Source organism: Diorhabda carinulata, chromosome 8 (assembly GCF_026250575.1).
Source record: "Diorhabda carinulata isolate Delta chromosome 8, icDioCari1.1, whole genome shotgun sequence".
Taxonomy (NCBI): Eukaryota; Metazoa; Arthropoda; class Insecta; order Coleoptera; family Chrysomelidae; genus Diorhabda; species Diorhabda carinulata.
The window spans coordinates 5,936,150-5,955,332 of record NC_079467.1 but is presented as its reverse complement, the minus strand read 5'-3'; the positions used below and the strand labels follow the sequence as shown (position 1 = coordinate 5,955,332).

Genomic DNA, 19,183 nt, shown 5'->3' with positions numbered 1-19,183 from the left:
ATATATAAAAAAAAAAATAAAAAAAAACGGCTAAATTTATTTAAATAAAAATCAAAATAATAATTTTAGAAATAGTATACTACGAGTAAATGACATGGATGAACAAAAAAAACGAAAAGAATCTGAATACAATAGTTCGAATTTCTATGCTCTGTGAACCTTGAAAACCAAAATATCTGAACAGTGTTCCACTTTAAATATATGCGGTATTCCGAGTTAATTTCAAAATAAAACGCTTATTTATTGAACAAGTGACGATACGAGGGTTGTCTCAAAAGTTTCCGAACATATCAGCACTTATCAATATAAGTTAAAAAATATATTTGACCATGCATTGAGAGATTCTAATAAAAAGAATCTTCAATGAATACGGGATAAATAATAAAGATAATTAGAACATATGAGAAACAGAATAATTGGGAGTATAATGAGATAATAAAACGTTTCAGTAGAGGAAATTATTAGCTGTGAGGTTACAACCGATGTAAAATATTCAAATACACGAAATACAAATCATATCATCAAATATCTCTGCGATTGCCACAGGAAAAAAGATTACGAGATTCTTATACGAGGTCTGGCTATTAAATAACGAGACTCGCTACGAAAAACGGTTTTATAATAAAAATTATTCTATATCCGAATGCTCCCCTTCAATATACTCCCCTTCCCTCACCACACACCTTTCCAGAAGTGCTCGCTTTGGACCAAAAGCGCATTCAAATGAACATTTTCGAAGCCTTATTGCAGATGTTTCAGCAGAATTCAAAATAGCATCACGCATCATTGCTTGATGGGGTGAGGGGGAAAATTGCAAAAATGCTTCTCTTACTCTATAATCACAAGACCTCATTGAGTTTTTCCTGTTTCCTAACGTTAAATCTCTCTTGCAGGAGAGAGAGAGAGAGAGAGAGAGAGAGAGAGAGAGAGAGAGTAACTAGGTCTTCAGCCTTAAAAGAACACTGTTGAAAAATCAATATTATTACGGAAAAAAATCTTTCTTCTTCATTGGGTTGGAAACTTTTCAGATAACTCTCATGTATTTTAATGAATTGTATAGCAAAATGTACTGTTGAAATTGAATATTCGGCATATGCGGCTCTGATAACATACGAGGCACATTCAGAAAGTAAGTTGTATTGACATGTATTGAAAAAAAGTACAGCAATGTATCAACTATTTTTCGACATAGCCACCACCAGAATTGAGACAGTTATTGGAAAGAGGGGTCAACTTTTGTATCACTCTGCCGTCTATAAATAGAACCACTAGTTATGGTCTTGGTCTTGCAATAAAAGTAAAACAAAAACTAAGATTAGCATTAGGTCTGCAAGATAAGATCAAGGCCCAGCGGTACAAAGCTTATGCAATATCAAGAGTGTGCGAGATTTTTGAGGTCATAAGGTTGTTATTACAATTTCTATTTGTTCAAATATTGCTCTTAATTCTAGGACCAAAATTTATTAATTGAAATATAGAGGAGATATTTTCTTTATAGGTCAAAAATCAAAATCACTCATTGATAGATTATTGAAGTTACAAGGTCGTTACAAGATCGTCGTTACAACTTTTAGTTACAACTTTAGTTACTCCCAAATTATTCATATTCTAAGTAAAAGAGGTTTTGGACTCCGAGGGAAAGTGAACTCAACTTTTTTTGAATTTATAGAGGTTATTACGTTATCGAGGATTATCATCGAATCGGCCATTTAAGAGTATCCTTAGCGCAAGCGCGACCGCCATGTTTTGAAGGCGGCAATATAAAAGTTTCGGTTACTTTTTATAAATATGGCTGAGTGACAAGCAAAATGACTTCTAATATTAGTGTAATTCAATGAAAAATTAATTGGCAATGCTTCATTAGTGCATCCTTCAGTAGAAGCTCACAACGGTGCTTAGTTACGACGATGGATGAAGTGCCGTGGTCGTCCTCAAGGAGGAAATAAATAAGAGTGATTACAAAAAAGAATAAATAATTCATATTTCTATTTCTTTTAGGGCGAAAAACGCTCTGCATAATTGTGTGCTAGTAAATCCAGGTTTAGATAAACGAAAAAAATATATTTTTACATAACTGGATATACGGTTGTTGGATTATATGCTCCTTTATTATGTAGTCAAGAAATATATGTGTCTTCATTCTTCACCTCGTCAACACCGCTTTACCCACAAATCACATTTAGCACATTTGTGACAAATCTTGCGCTTTTACTTATTTATTTTAATCAGTTTCCGTCGATATCCTTAACAAGCTTCCCGGAAACTTATACATAAAATAATATGAATTCTCTTGAAAGGATTTACTACGCGTATACTCCAAAACAACCCTTTTTCTCATAGATAACATTATATACTTTTACTAAAATATTGATACGAGGGCTGCTACTTAAGTTTTGATATATGGCAACACTGATGTAAATATGTCAAATCTGACATTGCCTTCGTGACAATGACATTTTTAATGGTGAACGTGTACATGTTGTCATACGAGTTCTATTTAATTTGTTCACAGATCTTTGAGACATTAATCTTGGTCAAAAAATGGAGATGAATGAACATTTTCGTGTGATGATTTTATATGGTTTTGAACGTAGATTAAACCAATAGCAGTGTGCCGATTAACTCACTTCGACTTTTGGTGATGAATCACCACCTTGAGCCACCGTGTTTCTCTGGTTTTCCGAAATAAATCGTGGTCGCAATTCGCTACACGATGGATTTTGTGAGGGTCGTCCATAATCGACTGTTATGGCAGAAAACATCGACGCCGTGCGTAAACTGATCTTGCAAGATCGTCATGTGACATACCGTGAGAGTGAGGCATAATTGGGCATTAGTTTCACTCGCATACATTCTTTATTACTTGAGCATTTGGTGGATACCGCATAACTCAACAATCGCTCAAAAAAACTCGTGTTGATTGGTACAAAGAAATGCTAAAAAAATTCAATTAGGTGCTTCAAAAAACGTCTATAAGTTGATGAATGGTGACGAATCATAGATCCACATATATTAACCCGAAAATAAATAACAATCAATGTATGGATATATCAAAACGAGCCAACAAAAATTGTTTGCTCACGAAGTACCTCTTATTTCTTTTGAATAACTGGCTATATTGCCACTATTCCATTAGAGCGTTCAATTCTGAATTGTTTACCTGCATTTTTTGCCAGAAGTATGCGAAAAAACACGGAAACCAATCGCAGAAGACGAATCAATCTGCACCATGACAATGCCAGCGCTAACACATCAGTTTAAATAGTTGATGCGTTAAAATCACATGTTTTGGAGGTATCCCAATCGGAAGGGAAAAAATGCTTCGACAATTGATTTAAGCGCATGCAAAAGTTTATTGATCTCAATAGAGCCAAATCCAATTATAAATATTTGTTTTTATTTGTCTATCTCAAAACTTAAGCAGCATTTCTCGTAATATTATTTTATCATGTGTGCAAAATAATTTGAATTGAACTGTTTTTATTGTTATTTATTACTTGTTCCATTGCTCATACATTTGTAAAAACATCATTTCTTATTAGTATTTCACAAAATTTAAAACTAATTCTAATAAGCCTCTATAAAAAATCCATCTTTCTCTAAGATTGAAGATTATTTATCGTTCTCCTCCTAAACAAAGTTTAATTCATATAAAGTTTGCCACTATTTGTTTATTTAATGTTTGGAAAATTTTCCTGTCCATTAATATTCACTAAAAGTTTATACAAAGTTTCCGGAAATGTGAATGTACAATTTGCAAAACACCTTTTGTCGATTAGAAATTTTGATCGTTTCTAAATTGATTAGTTTTTTTCATTAAAATGACTAGAAAGTTGGAGAATAAATATGTATTTCCTCCATTGATGATTTATGATGTTTTATTGGGGTTTACGTCGTGGACCATGAAAATTGTGCTATAATTCATCTTCAAATATAGTTTTCTATCTTTGAATGTTAAAAACTTGTTTTCAGGAAAAACTTTGTACGACAATTCTATTTATAATTATTTGTTTGAAATTTAAATAAATGTCATATTTGATTTTGTATTTAGATCATAAATATTTGAGTACAATTGACATATCACTTCTTTTTGGATACTGTCATTTTTATATCAACGCAGGTCTTTCCTGCATCCTCATGGTCCACATTCAATTTAGTTACCACGCTGCCTAGAGCCATTCCCAACTTGTTTTTGTAAGAATCAATGCTGATCAATTGTTTTCCATTGACACAGTATTTTTTCTAGAACAAAAAAAGAACGTTTTAGATTTAATATCATTATTGTTTAGAGTAATCGAAACAATTCATCATTAAAAAACGCTTACAGCTGGAACTGGGCAACTTTTCGGAAGTCCATAAGCCTCAAAAACTTGTTTCGTTACAAACAGTTTCTTTTTATTACCAAATAGACTACATAAATCTACATCCCCTGTCATTGTTGGCATAGGAGATTTAGTAAGTTCATAGGTTGCCTAAAAATGTGCATATAATAACAATAAAGAAAAAACTAGAAGTGTCACTTACCTTAGACGTTTTTAAAGTTTTGGTCATCTCAACGCATCCGCTTAGTACTAAATTACATTTAGAATCAAACGCAAAATCCATGTTTTTTGGTATTACAACGGAATCGGCTGTGCACGGCTTTATGTAGTCCACTTTCAAATTGTAACCATTCTAGAACAAAAAATATTATCTTCTTTCAAAAATTATTAAAATAACTAATTTTGAAACAGAAGAGACCTAAAATCAAAAAGATTTAGAATAGAAATATACAGTTTTTACTCTCATGTAAATGTAAATAAACATATGAGCTCCTGCCAACAACGGCTACTACCGTACCTGTACATATTGTACTTTACATTTTTTCAAAACAATTTTAAATCAGAACAAAAACGTGAACGTGTTTAATAAATATACGTGTTTTATTGTTGTGAAAGGGTAAAATAATAAACAAACGAATACAATATAAAGTCATTGTTTCTCAGCAATAGGTGTTTCCATTTCATTTATTCATATGTTCTACGTACAGTCAGCAATGCGAGCAATTCGTAAAGGAGCCCATTGGAGTCGTACAACAATCAAATCTAGAGACAAGCAAGATATAAGAGCACGAAGATCAGGCGAACAAATCCAACAAAACAATGCAGATGTGCGTGTGAGTAAGACACACAGTAGCTATTGGTAAAGGTGAGATTTGTGAGGGCAGGATTAAGTAAGATGCTGCTGCTGATTTATTTGTTTTTCTATCTATTTCTTTTTGTAATTTTTCATTATGTATACCAGATGGTAGTTATTTCGCTATTATTCGCTTCTTCTCCCGACTTTTCCTCGATATCATTCGGTTCTTCGATAATTTTATCTTTTCCAAGTTGGTGGTTTCGTAGACTAAAGCATCCAATTCGGAAAAATGTCATTATTAAAAGAAGATATACCCTTTTAAGCATACTCATTTTCAGCATTGTTCATAGTATCTTATTTTTGGTAGGCAGCTTTAAATATCTTTCTTACCTTAAAATGAGAAACTACTCTGCCAGGATTCTATTTCACCTAACCAGCTAGTAATTTCTTGCTTGTAGTAGGTCGAGAGTGGCCCAGAAAATGATATCTAAAGGTTGTACCCTGTGGGTACAGTGCAGTGGAAAACAAAATAAGACAGTGCCTTTACTTTTTGCATAAACCTAAACCTTTCTGTAGGTTTCAGTTTTAGCAAAAAATTTAAGCCACTTTAAACAAAAATCGGAAGTTCTCCATCCGTTCGCCTGAGCAAAATCAAATGAAACTGGAGGAGAATCGATCAGTAATTCATTTTTCATGGTTTCTCGCGGAAATATAAAACACGGTGGTAAATAAGACTCATAAAAAAGCAGTCATTGCACAAATGACTGTTAATGTTATACACGTTCCGCACTACTTGATACCCTTACTTATTTTTTTCCTTTGTTGGCATAAACCTTACGATTTTTTGAAGCAATTGTGGTAAGGTAACTTTCATCCATGTTTTTTTAGTTTTGCTCCAGAGCTCTTTCCAACTGATCAAAATATCTTCTTATTTGTACTCTATTAAACGCCCGTTCTCTGGCAGAAGAGGTTAACTCAATACAACATTATAGTGAAAACAGATCCCATGGGCGCTTTCACTTTATCACGTATTCATGAATACATCTTGATTTGTTTCGATATCGACGTTTCAAATATTTAATATTGCAAAATTTTACTGTTTGGTTGTAATACTGACGAGAGTATTAATGAAATTATAGAATCCAACATACCCGATTTGCTGCCATGCGACTATTATTTAATTAGTCAATTATAAGAGACACCTCGCGGATTTCGATTTGAAAGCAATGCGGAGGTAAGATATAATCCTTTGTGCGCGAATAGTTACGTGACAAGCCGAAAAATTTTTTTAAAAATATGGACTAATTCCTAATCAAAAGATATGTCAATAATAAAACAATGATCAAAAACGTACTAGAGTGCCTTTCTGTGAATTTTTGTTTGTAAAATAACTCATCTTCGAAATTTAGTTCACAACTGTGATGTAATGATAAGTTTTTGTAAAGGCGTAACAATTTTTTTAGATCCATTATTTCTTTATTTTATAAAACTTGTAAAACAAAAAAATCCTGGTAGTGAATCCATTACAGAAGAAGAACAATTAAATGGGTTAACACAGCTCTTGTATTAATTAATCAGAAAAGTAACTAGAAGTTAAGTTAGAAAAAAAGTAAAAAAGTAAAACAACAATTTTTAAAACCATAAAAAAATAGATACCATAAAAAAAAATACAAACGGTTCCATTTAGTACTAAAGCTAAATTTGATTTGAATTTTCACGTTCACAATTAAAACGTTGAGCTGGTCTGGAGAAAATTCTAGATTATTTCGAGTAATATGAGTGGAATTGTGAAATTGAGGGAAATTTAAATGGGAAAATGCCTGAATATGTTGCAGACTAAATTAACAGATATGATAACTGTTATAATTAGGAATCATCAAGATTTTAATCAATAAATAAATTTTCACCAAGTGAGAGCTTCTTTTTATAAGGCTCTTCAGGTACGTAATTATTTAAATGCTGTTTCGTGGGGAAAATAAGTAGACCACGTAAGCTCATAAAATGGCCTGCAAGATCACCGGATCTTACCCATATCAATATTTGCGGTAGAACTAATGTTTATCAAAAGGAAACCACAAACTATTGGTGACTTACGCAAGATAATGGTAGAAAAATGTTAAAATACCTATTCTACAGAATGTTCAAAGCCAAATGGTTTATACTACTGACAATAGTTTAAAGGTGAAACCTTTAAACTGTAATGTATTGAAATAATAGTTAAAACTAATATATTCGTACTAATTTATACTCTTTTTTTGGAAATTTCCTTAAAATATTATTATAAAACAGACTCCTTCCGAGGAATACCCAAACTATACCATTAGACAATTAGGATATGTACAAAAAATAAATAATAATAATCAAGGGAACAGGGGTGGTAACATGCAAACTTCTCACTGTATTCAATTGCGAAAATGAAATCGTTGTACAAATGAATCGACTGGTATATTTTTTGGTGTAATAAACACTGGGTTTTTTTAGATTTCTATGAACTAAAATTTTCAAAAACTTACACAAGCTGATGTAAATTTAACAGAGGAAAAAAACACAAAAAATAAACTAACTGCTTTGAGACACATGGTAGATTAACTAACCGTAAGATCAAGATCAAAAATATTTTATATGAATTTCCAGTAATTACGATTTGGATCATTTAAAAAAACCTTGATTGAGCAAATGAGGATTTTCGATATAGACCAGGTAATAAATGCTTTTAGCAATTCGTTGGAAATTCAAAACCATATGTCAGCACCAGAATGGCGAAAGTTCAAATACATATATTTCTTTAATTTCTTATTTCTTAGACCTTTTCATATGTTTGTGGTTAGTATTTCTAGATTGTCTTGATTTTATGTCTCTTCTGATTAAAAATTAGTTTTTTTTTGAAGATGTTTTGGTCTTTATCAAAATATGATTTGATACTATCAATTTGTGTATTTATATTAATCAATACATCATGAATATCCAAGTAAAAATAAAATCGAGAAAGAAACTTGTTTTAAAACATCTAAAAATATGTAAAAGCCATCAAATAAATTAATCGTAGTTGTAGTAAAATTTACAAAATATAGGTGTAAATTTCATTCAAATTATTTATCATTGATAGCTTTTTCGTTCGTATGAATGTGAAACATTTCTAAAAATTCTCTTTTTTGTGTTAGAATCCGTTTCAAGTATTTTTGATAATATATAATATAAAATATAGGTTTTTTGATATTTCGTGGTTCGTTAATGCAGTTTTAATTATGCTATCGTATAGATGATCTTTTAGTCTATTTTCTAAATACTGAGACGTTTGCCCCATGTAGACAGCAATACTATCAGTACAAGTATAGGTATAATATTACTTCTTTTGTTTTTGGGTGTTTCAAATTTCAGTCCTTGTACATATGACACGGAGAAATTTTTCATGTTTTGATGTTTAGTTTCTCTTTTGTTTTTTACTGGATTATAGGATCTATTTATTTTTTTTAATGTGCTATTTATCATTTTTTCAATATAATTATTCTCTTTCAATGCAGTTTTAGCTTTTTGAATAACTATGTATCTAAATTCAGAATCTGATAGTTGGTTAGAACTATCAGCCAATACACAATAACCTATACTATAAAAATTTAATGTCATTCTAACAAACGAAAATTAACAACGATTTCTACAACAACTATAATCATTATTGTTATTATTATTATTATTATTATTATTATTATTATTATTATGCGAAAGACTTATGCACTACTCAGCTTAAAGCCGGTATTATTTACCTATCCCGGATACAAAGTATCAAAAGGATTATGCTCGGTTCACATAATGAACTTGCACACTGTGTGGCAAGTATTCAATATTATGTTTAGGCACGACGCCAGTTGCAGACATAATAACTGGGACTATTTCCACATTTTCGCTGCGCCACATCTGTTTAATCTCAACTGCGAGATCCGCGTATTTGGCCAGTTTCTCCTGGTGTTTGTTGAAAAGGTTATGAGTGTTCGGTATAGCTACATCGACAAGAAGGACTGAATTGACTTTTCTATCAACCACCACGATGTCAGGTCTGTTATTCGTCACCTGTCTATCGGTGATAATGGACCAATCGTAGTAGAGTCTAAAATTATCATTTTCGGGCAACTTCTGCGATTGGTACTTGTAATACGGTGTATCCGAATTGAGAAGACCGAACTTGCTGGCCAGTTTCTGGTGGATGAAGTAGCACACTTGGTTATGCCGGTGTAGACAGTCGGTATTAGCTAACACACTACAAACAGATGTTATATGTTGGATAGTGTCTGATGTTTGTTGGCACTTTCTACATTTGTCAGATTGAGTGTTCGGATCCTTAACAATATTTTTCTTGTAATTATTGGTGTTAATAACTTGATCCTGGATAGCCATCATGAAGCCTTCAATCTCTGGAAAGACATTGCCGCCAGCTAGCCATCTGTTTGAAGCTTCCTTCTTAACATGCGGTTGATTGAGGTCATGATGATGTCTACCGTGTAGTGCCTTTCGTGACCACTGTGAGGTGAATAATTCTTATCCGCTTTGGATATAATCCGGTGCAGAGTTGAGACTTTCGATTTAATATGAAAGAATTCACGTAGTTTCATTCCCTATCGAGAGGGCAGGTTGATAAGGTCGATCAAGCCTCTTCCACCCTCCTTTCGGGGTAATGTTGTTCTAATAGTGGATGACTTCGGGTGGTGGTTCTTGTTCTTCGTCATCATTGTTCGTGTCAACCTCTGAATACCCTCTAGCTCTGTTTTCGTCCACTTCGGGATTCGAAAAGAGTACGTTAAAACAGGTAAGGCATAGGTAATGATTTACTGGACTAAGTTGCCTGCATTTAATTCGGATTGCATAAGTGACTTTGGTGTATTGATCCTGGATTCTAGCTTTTGCCTGCTTGTGTTCCAGCAACTTAGCCTGTTGAAATGCTTATTTTCTGCGTATAGCTTGATATCGTCCATATAAAGAATATAGAAGATGGTACAGGTGGTGTCTCTGTTAGCTTTAATGCTGAATCCGTACTTTGTATCATTGAGCATGGTAGATAGGGGATTCGTTGCAAGGCAGAACCACAACAGACTCAGGGAGTCGCCCTGGTATATTCCCCTACGAATGGGTATTTCGTCAGTACTGAGGGAATTTGGACCGATTTGAAGATGAAGATTCGTTTGACATTTCTTCATCGTTGTTGTAAGGAAGCTCATAATAGTTGGGTGAACTTTGTAAATCCGCAAGACGACCACAAGCCAGGAATGAGGTACACTATCAAACGCTCTCTTATAGTCCACGAAACCAGTGTGAAAATTCCGGTGATCTTTCTGTGCTTGCCGAAGTATCACAGAGTCCATGATAAGCTGTTCTTTGCATCCTTGATGATCTCTTCTGCAACCTTTCTGTTCCTCTGCTAAGATGTTATTTTCCTCGACGTGCCTATAAATTCTGTTAGTGATACAAGCTGTAAGTATTTTATATAAAGTGGGTAGGCACGTGATAGGTCTGTATTGAGTGGGGTCATCCGTCTGGGAGCCCTTTGGAAGCAAATTAGTGGAACCCAGTGCTAAAAACGTTGGAATATCTTCTGGATTATGTAGGAAGTGCTTCGCTGATTCCCTGTGTACGCTCGGGAATTTCTTATACCAGAAGTTTTGGATATTATTAACTCCCGGTGCTTTCCAGTTGTTAGTATTTTGGATTACGTCAGTGATTTCTTTCAGTGTGAAATCATCAAACTACGTGGAAGCAATATTTAACCTCATCTCTTCGGCTGCTATCCAGTCGGCATTTCTCTTGTGGATTTTGGGAATTGACCACAATGAGGACCAATACTTTTTCAATGTCGGTGTCGATGGTATAGGTTGATTGGTGTTTTTATGGGGAGTAGCTACAAGTTTCCTGATAAATACTTTTCGGTTGCTATGAAAAGTATTATTCTGTAGCTTCTTCTTTGTACACTTAATGTATCTTGATAAACGTTTCGACTTCGCTTTCAACCTTTGCTGAAGCAGATCAATATACTCACGCAAATGTTGTTGATGTTCTGGATGCTGTGTGTGAGTACCTATTTTCTTGAAAATTCTTCTCAAGCGTTTAGAGGGTTGTGCACAATTCTTGTACTCCGTTATTCGTCCTATCTCACTCCCAATGATATCGATGGAACGTTCCAGGCGGCGTTGCTACCAGGGTTTTTTGGTGGTGTTATAGGTACGGATATTTGTCACATATATTTGCTGATTATGTAAACGAAGTACTGCAACACAATAAATAAGTGAATGAAGCCGCTCGAGCGTATTGTACTCGGCGCAGATGCCTCCCATTAATGAATCGACCCCTGCAATGTTGTTATTAGAGTTTTTGTTGGTCCTTAGCTTAGGTAATTTTGGACGACGTACAGGGTTTGTGCCCTCAAATTTCGCTAATGCCTTGTGCATTTCGAGTGGCACGTTATTGACGATGTTTGGTTCGGTATTGTCTAATCGGGTAAGATTGTGATTTTAGTGATTATATTTTCATGTTCGCCAGTGTGTGTTTCACCGTGTGTACCATTTGCATCTAGCACTACGGGATGATCATCTATTATTTGAGCTAAAGAATACACAAAAACTCCATAGCAATTAACCCTCAAAAATCAAGTTGATATCAATCGATAAAATTCAAGTTGCTTGCTTGTCAATTGAAATATCAATCGAGGTTATAAAACACCAAATCTCAAGGAATAAAGTTTTAGAAGTAAGTTGTCACTACTTTAAGTTAAACTCAACGCATAGAAATTCTAATTTTTCTAAGATATGATAAGTTTTTTTGGGTGCATATTCATTGAATGTTTTTCATATAAACTTATCCCAACCAATGCTTGAAATCTTTTTGTTGTCTCTAAATATCTGGAATTTCAAAAATTTTGCTGTCCTTCTAATTATGTCGCCTTAAGCCTGGGCTTCACGGACACAGACGTAAATCCATCACTGAAGAATTAAAAGATTACTTCTACCATCATAACTCGTTCCGATAATAGTTATAATCTTCAAAGACAGAAAGTCAACAGCTCTCTCTGAAGACTATAACAGGGTTATAGAAACACTCGTCAGACACGGTAATAGAGTATTTGCATGGTTTGAGAAAAGAAATAGTTTTGGATAGTTCATATATTACAATTATTGAAAATTCAAAAATTTTGTAGGTAGTTTAAACATTTCAGTGAGGCCACCATATTGCTTGACGTCATAGATATATAATATACAAAGTAAGTACGACAGTTATTCTTTCGGTTATTCTAAAATAAGCATTATTTTTACAATTTGATTAATCTGAAAAATGGTATGTGAATCGCGTTTTGGACCAGGATATAAAAATACCACAACTAAACACCTGATAAACTTTTTTCATGATGGCAAGAAATCGGAATATACTACAACAAAAATGGTTTGGAGTTGTTGGTCATTTTGAAGATCCTGCGAGATGTAATTATTTTTGTTGTCAGGATCATTTTAATGTAAGTCAGATTCAAATGTAACTTATTTTAATATTTTATAGTAATTGAGTAATAATATAAGAACTTAACCTATAAAAGGTTCCCTCACTGGATTCTCATATATAGAAAAATGTTTTATTTATACGTAACTAATAAATAAAAACTGTCTTATAATAGCACAAGCTACGTTGACGGCAACAATAACCTCGTGATCATCAACCAGACAAAGTCCCGAAGTTTTTATTAAACCTATGACGTTACTACTGAAAGCCAATGAGAATCGTTTTGTTAAGTAGCTAGAAATTTGAAATTTTTGCGATATTCAATTAAATATTTAGATATTATTTTTGCACTTGTAATTAAATATTTCGCTTTATAACATTATTTCATATCAAGAACTTATAAAATTTACAAAAAATAAATACTTTATAAAAAATGAAGTTGGGTTTTGGTGAAGTGGTAGCCAGAAAACAGAGACTAATTTGCATTTTTGATAAATTCATTTTTCATTTACCAATAACTAGTGCTTATTTACTCTGTATGTTGAACATAGATAGGTCATCAGATAATTGTAAAACTTAATATCAATTCGCCAACAATTATTTACGTAATAACGTTGTCATCCGAAAGTTATTTAAATATTTATAAAATAATTTATAAATATATTACCTTAAAATAATAATTTTAGTATAATATTATTGAACTGTATTATATGAATAAATACTGATGTATTTTATAGTTTTTATTATTATTTCCCACCAGCAATTATTTTATCATCATCCTGGCTACACTACACGTATTAAAAGTAATTATTTCTAACAAACACTTAGAAATAGTGCGGAAAATCAACACGGTTAATGATATACTATTATTTCAATCGTGTGTTTGCATAAGTGCAGATTTTTTGATAAGAAATTACATAAGCAAAATATGATAAAGACCGCTCAATATATCACAATAAATTGTGCACACAGTCAAAATATAGCGTACGTTGTTTGACATGGTTCAAGACACTTTAACATTCAGTGCAAAACGCAAAATTGATCAAAAAAACTACAGTTAGACAACTTGATTGATTCTGTAGTAAATCTAATTTGTGAGGATGACACCTTCAGACAGTATTCATTAAACATTGGAAAAACTGGAGATAAAAGAAGCAATGTCAAGTCAAGATAGTGTTACACTCCGTTTCTATGTAAAGACAACTTGGAATAAATTCGAAAATTCATCAGTTATATTTTGATTCCTACTTATAGGCGACCCAGTATACGAGTGAGAAGGTAATAGCTCACACGAATTGCTTATTATTGGTAGTAGTGTTAAGTTGGGAGTTCTTCATCGTAAGAAGCTTACGAGAGTCACTAATCTTTTTTCTTAGTTACGGTTTACCTAAAAAGATCTTTTCTTCTGTCATAGGGACGTAAGATAAATGAAAACTTAATTTGTAAATCCTGCCAGAAAGTCCCTAGGAAGTTATCAGGATTTTAAAAACCGAATGATCTTAGCTTGAGGTTGGTTTGTCTCACGACGTTTGTAGATATTGGCTCATACCATACTTGTTTTTAGATCTCTATCAATTGAAATTTCGCTTAAAACCATATATTATCACCGTTTCGATTACTTTCAGTCTTTATCAAAATATGATTTGACATGGCTTTGGCTTTTTTCGTAGGTACAGAAATGAAGCCTTATAATATAGTAGAAAACGACGGTTTCAAAAAATTTGTACAAGTTTTAAATGGAAGCTATAAATTACCCAGCAGAAACATATTGTCACAAAAGTTAATTCCTAATTTGTATAATGAAACGCGCCGAGTTATTGAAGCAATTTTAAAACAAGTCAAATTTGTATCTTGTACCCCCGATTGATGGACTTCCATTGCAAACAGGTCCTATATCGCCCTTACATGCCATTTTGTAGATGAAAATTATCAGTTAGAAGGCGTTTGTTTGGGCTGTTACGAAATAGATAAAGATCATACTACTGAAAACTTATGTAATAATATAAATCTTATTTTAAACGAGTGGAGTATTGAAGAAAAAGCAAATACATCGTTTACCACAGATTACGGAAGTAATGTATTAAAAGCTATTAAGGACATGGGAATAGCCCCTATATGTTGTTTTGGACATGCAATTAATATTGCAGTAAATAAATGTTTTGAAAATGCAAAATTAAGCGAAACTATAGGTAAAATTGAAAAAATTCAGAATATTTTTGCACATAGCTGGAAAACTGTTAGAGATTTAAAAATAATTCAGAAAAAATACAACACTAAGGAAACAAAAATTCCTGTCTTTTTTAAAACGCGATGGTGGTCTCTTTTAAATTTAATCAAGATAATTGTTGAACAAGAAGTAAATCTCTTAAATTTTTCACAAACCTATAATAATGGACATTACAAAAAGCTGATACTAAACTCTGACGATTTGAAACTCCTGAATGTTATCCTGGAGTTATCTCTGTCTGGAGAAAATTATGTAACGGGATCTACCATTCCACCTATTCCTTTGGAATTAAGTAAAACATTGGTAGATGAATACGATGAAACTTAAATTGATGAAGACATTGTAGAACTAAAAAGGGAAATGGCTTCATTAATTTTAAACACACTTAAAAACAGATATGAAAGCAACGAGAAAACTCATAAACTATTGCAGACTGCCTCCTTCATGAACCCACGTTTTAAAGGATCCTTTTTTAGTTCTGCAGAAAACCAGATAATTCAAGATATAATATTACAACTTAGTAGCGAATTAGAAATAATTCCAGTTTCTGAGAATAGAGCTGCGTCATCAGGTAAAAAGAAAAGCGGACTTTCATCAATTTTTAAGGCTATGAAAACTGTTGAAGGTAGTAATTCTGTGAGTTTAAATGTAAAAATTAAAAATGAAATCGAACAATTTATGAATATACCAGTCATTGATTTTGAAGAAGATCCACTGATATGGTGGAAATATAACGCACATGTATTTCCTTTTCTTTCCCAATGTGCAAAAAAGTTTTTCTGTATTCAAGCTTCCAGTGTTCCATCTGAGCGAGTATTTAGCAAAGGAGGCCAAATAGTAACTGACCTAGGAGCGTCACTAACTGGAGATCATATTGATCAGCTTGTTTTTTTTAACTATGAAGAAGACAGTTGTTAACATTCCTAAAAATTTATAATAAACATCTTTCAAGATAATAATTTTTTGTTTTGCTTTTAGTTGCAAGCCTAAATCTAAGACTAAAGAGTTTATTTTGAAACAAGCCCATTAAGAGCTAGTGACAAATTATCAGTTTTAATTGATAATATACAAAAGAGATTGTTGTGTAAGGTGGAGCTTGTAGACAACATCCTGTGAGAATTTGGTTTTATAAAATACAATGTTTCTTGCCAATTTTCATTCTCAAAAATGCATAATGGTTTTGGTACAGTTTAATTGAATTACCTTTGAAACTGAAATACCTTTTTAACGTACCGAAAGAACAGTTATCGCCGCGACCGCTTGCGGCCGAGGCAAGATAATCTTGCGGTAGTTAAAAAGTTTCGTGGCATACACACTATTTTTCGTACAATTGTTAAAATAATCAAATAATATAATAATCAATTCAACGATTAAAAAATTTATTTTCTGAATAATTATTTCAACATAATTCAATATCAGAATCTTACTTCCAAATATCTTCTGTAGGTTCATTATTTGATTTGTTTTTATTGGGAATCAAACCATAATGTCTTCTGTATGTTCCTAGTGGTATACTCGCTCTTTATCTTGTTTTTTGTAGGAATCAAACCACAATCGTTCTTTTGAAGCTTTAGTTCCGATTTTCAAATAATCGAAAATTGATTATTTTCGATTTATCGATTATTTCCGATTTATCGATTATTTTGGATTGATCGATTATTTTCGATAAATCGATTATTTTCGATAAATCGATTATTTTCAAAAATCGAAAATAATCGATTATTTTATATAATCGATTATATTTTTTGATAATTGCCCAGCCCTAAATTTATGGGTTCGAGTACAGATGGAGCTGGAGCTTGATTTTGACGTGCTCTGCCGCGTTTATTTTCAAGATGTCCTCTCAAACATCTCAGAGGAGCATAGTTGAACAGTAGTAGTCAGTAATAGTCAACCTGATGAATTTGAGTGAACCATGGACAACTTATGGGTGCTAGTCTTAGGGAAAAGGAGTTGCGGAGAGGTTACATAATATTCGATGTTCGATAACTACTTAAACTTACTATATATACATATGTACCAACAAAACAATATACACAAAAATATAAACAAAACGTTCCCGCTGTAATGTGAAAGAGTGTTTAACCGTTTGACCCAACGTCTTGCTTGGATTCGTATATGTAAGCAATAGGAGGGAGTGTCATGTGGAAGGTAGAAGGACAAGGTATTTTGGTTATTCATAAAAGGTACTACTAGGTATATAGGAGAGGAGTAAGTTAATTACATGTTGCTAGAACATTAAGAAGGTTATAACAGAAAGGTTATTTCGAATTCTGAAAAGAAGACAAACTTGGAATTCCCGGTGTTTCTGGAAGGAAACGGTCAAAGAAAAAAGTCATAAATGAATGTATACTGTACCTGTATTATATACGAGTATTTTCAAATGCAATATTCATGACGTTTCCGTCACAAACTCACCTATTTTTGAAACCTTCTTCATTTGATCCAAGATTTTTTCGAAAAATCAATAATTTTCCTCTCAAAATGAATTGTTATTGGCATGGTATAATCTGTGACTCAAGTTACGTTTTCAAATTGGTTTTGAAGGGTTTTTCAAACAACCATATTTCCGATCAATTTCTACATTTGTCATAATATCCAATTCTGAATTCTTCATCATCGATTTCATTCTAAGATCATTATCATTATCTGCCTAATATGTATATTGTGCTCGTCAAGCGCGAATAGAGCAACCTTTGGAACGAATTTTCAACGAGTTCTGAGGCTTAAGATCTTCTGAATTCATTGAACTTGAAAGTCACTAGCTTTTTGTCATTTCAATGGAAAGATATATTGTCCAAAAATGTTAGAAAGTCTCTCTAATCTGTTTACATTGACGTGAGTACTGTCTGAGGCTTGTGGAACATATTTAAAACACATCCACGTCAAAATTTGCTTTCGCAATATGTCGCTTGTTGAGTCTGAGTCAGTCAGTGTTCTGCAAGCCATAATTTTCTCCCATTATACAGAAGAAGCAAGATGAAAAAAAGACGAAATTTAAAGAATCAAAATCTATTATACTTTTAAAAGGGAATGAAGTACCTAAGTACATGACGTCTGTTTCTTTTTTTAGATACCTAGCAACAGGAGAATCGTTTACGTTCCGGATGGGAATCAGTTATATAGTAAAAGAACTGGCTGAAGTGGTTTGGACTGTTTTGCAACCATTTTATATGCCTGTGCCTACAGCAGAGAAATGGAAAGACATTTCTCAATCGTTTTATAGGATTTGTCAAATGCCGAACTGCATCGGAAGCATCGACAGTAAACACTGCCGAAATGCCCACCAAACGCTAATTCTCAGTTTTACAATACAAACATTTTCATTCTGTAGTTTTAATGGCCATCGCTGATGCAAACGATAATTTCATTTTAATCGACGTAGGAGCTTATGGTAGAGAAAAAGATAGCATCGTTTTCTCAGAATCTACAATGGGAAGAGCATTTAAAGAATATGCATTAAATATACCTAGCTTCGGAAAATTTATTAATACGAATATTAATATAACTTTCTATTTAGTAGGCGATGAGGCTTTTCCTTCAAGTCAAAACCTATGCGACCTTATGCTCGTCGGCAGTTAAATTTTCCCAGCAGAATATTTAATTATCGTTTGTCCAGAGCAAGGCGAACCATAGAGTGTGCCTTTGGCATATTAACACAAAAATTTGGCATATTTCAAAAAGCTATAGAAACTGACATATAATTAACGAAAAACTCAATTGAAACTGCTTGCGTTTTACACAATTGAGTCCGACAAGTTCAAACGGAAAGTGACAAGATTCTGGAAACCTAGTTTTTGGAACAATCGATCTTCAACTTCAATCCTTAAGACCTACAAGTATCCACAGAACAAATACAAAGGCAATACAGATCCGAGAACAATTAACAGAGTATTTCATGTCACCAAAAGGTTCTGTACTATAGCAAAACGAGAAATGTCGAGACGTTTTATAGACAAATCTGTACCTCTTTTTTACGAAAATATACTGTAATAAAAACCTAGTTACTTACCAGTTGTGCTCAATTCTATAGCTATGCTTCTCCATGCAGCAGCAATAAAATCCCGATCTCTATGCTTTGGGTATTTAGAATCGTATATTGCTTCTTTCGCATGCACTAATGCAGTTAGTGCTTCTATATCCATTTTCTCCGTGCAACTGTCACGACTGAATGATTCTTAAAATTTTCGACCGGCTGAGTCGCAATAAGTCTTGGCAAGTCTTGACGCGTTGGGACTTGACGGGACGCGCTTAGTATGAAACCAGATTTACACATTCTCTTTGTTTTAATGGTAAGTTAAGATTTACAATTCAAAAGCGTCCGACTTGACTGGACTAGACTGGCTTGGTGCGAAATGAGCCTTAGGT

General features: G+C 33.1%; 1 protein-coding gene across 2 annotated transcripts; it reads right to left on the bottom strand.

Annotated features, from left to right (window-relative positions):
* Nucleotides 1-19: 19 nt before the first annotated feature.
* Nucleotides 20-18,937, bottom strand: LOC130897619 (uncharacterized). 2 transcript variants are annotated; one of them, XM_057806555.1, is made up of 4 exons: nucleotides 18,828-18,937; nucleotides 4,525-4,674; nucleotides 4,326-4,472; nucleotides 20-4,242 (listed from the first exon to the last, which is right to left on the bottom strand). In XM_057806555.1, the coding sequence occupies exons 2-4, from the start codon at nucleotides 4,603-4,605 to the stop codon at nucleotides 4,081-4,083; spliced, it is 390 nt and encodes a 129-aa protein (XP_057662538.1). In that variant the 5' UTR covers nucleotides 4,606-4,674; nucleotides 18,828-18,937; the 3' UTR covers nucleotides 20-4,080. The 2 variants fall into 2 exon arrangements, with proteins under 2 accessions (XP_057662538.1, XP_057662537.1); XM_057806554.1 differs by lacking the exon at nucleotides 18,828-18,937 and adding an exon at nucleotides 7,632-7,703.
* Nucleotides 18,938-19,183: the final 246 nt, after the last annotated feature.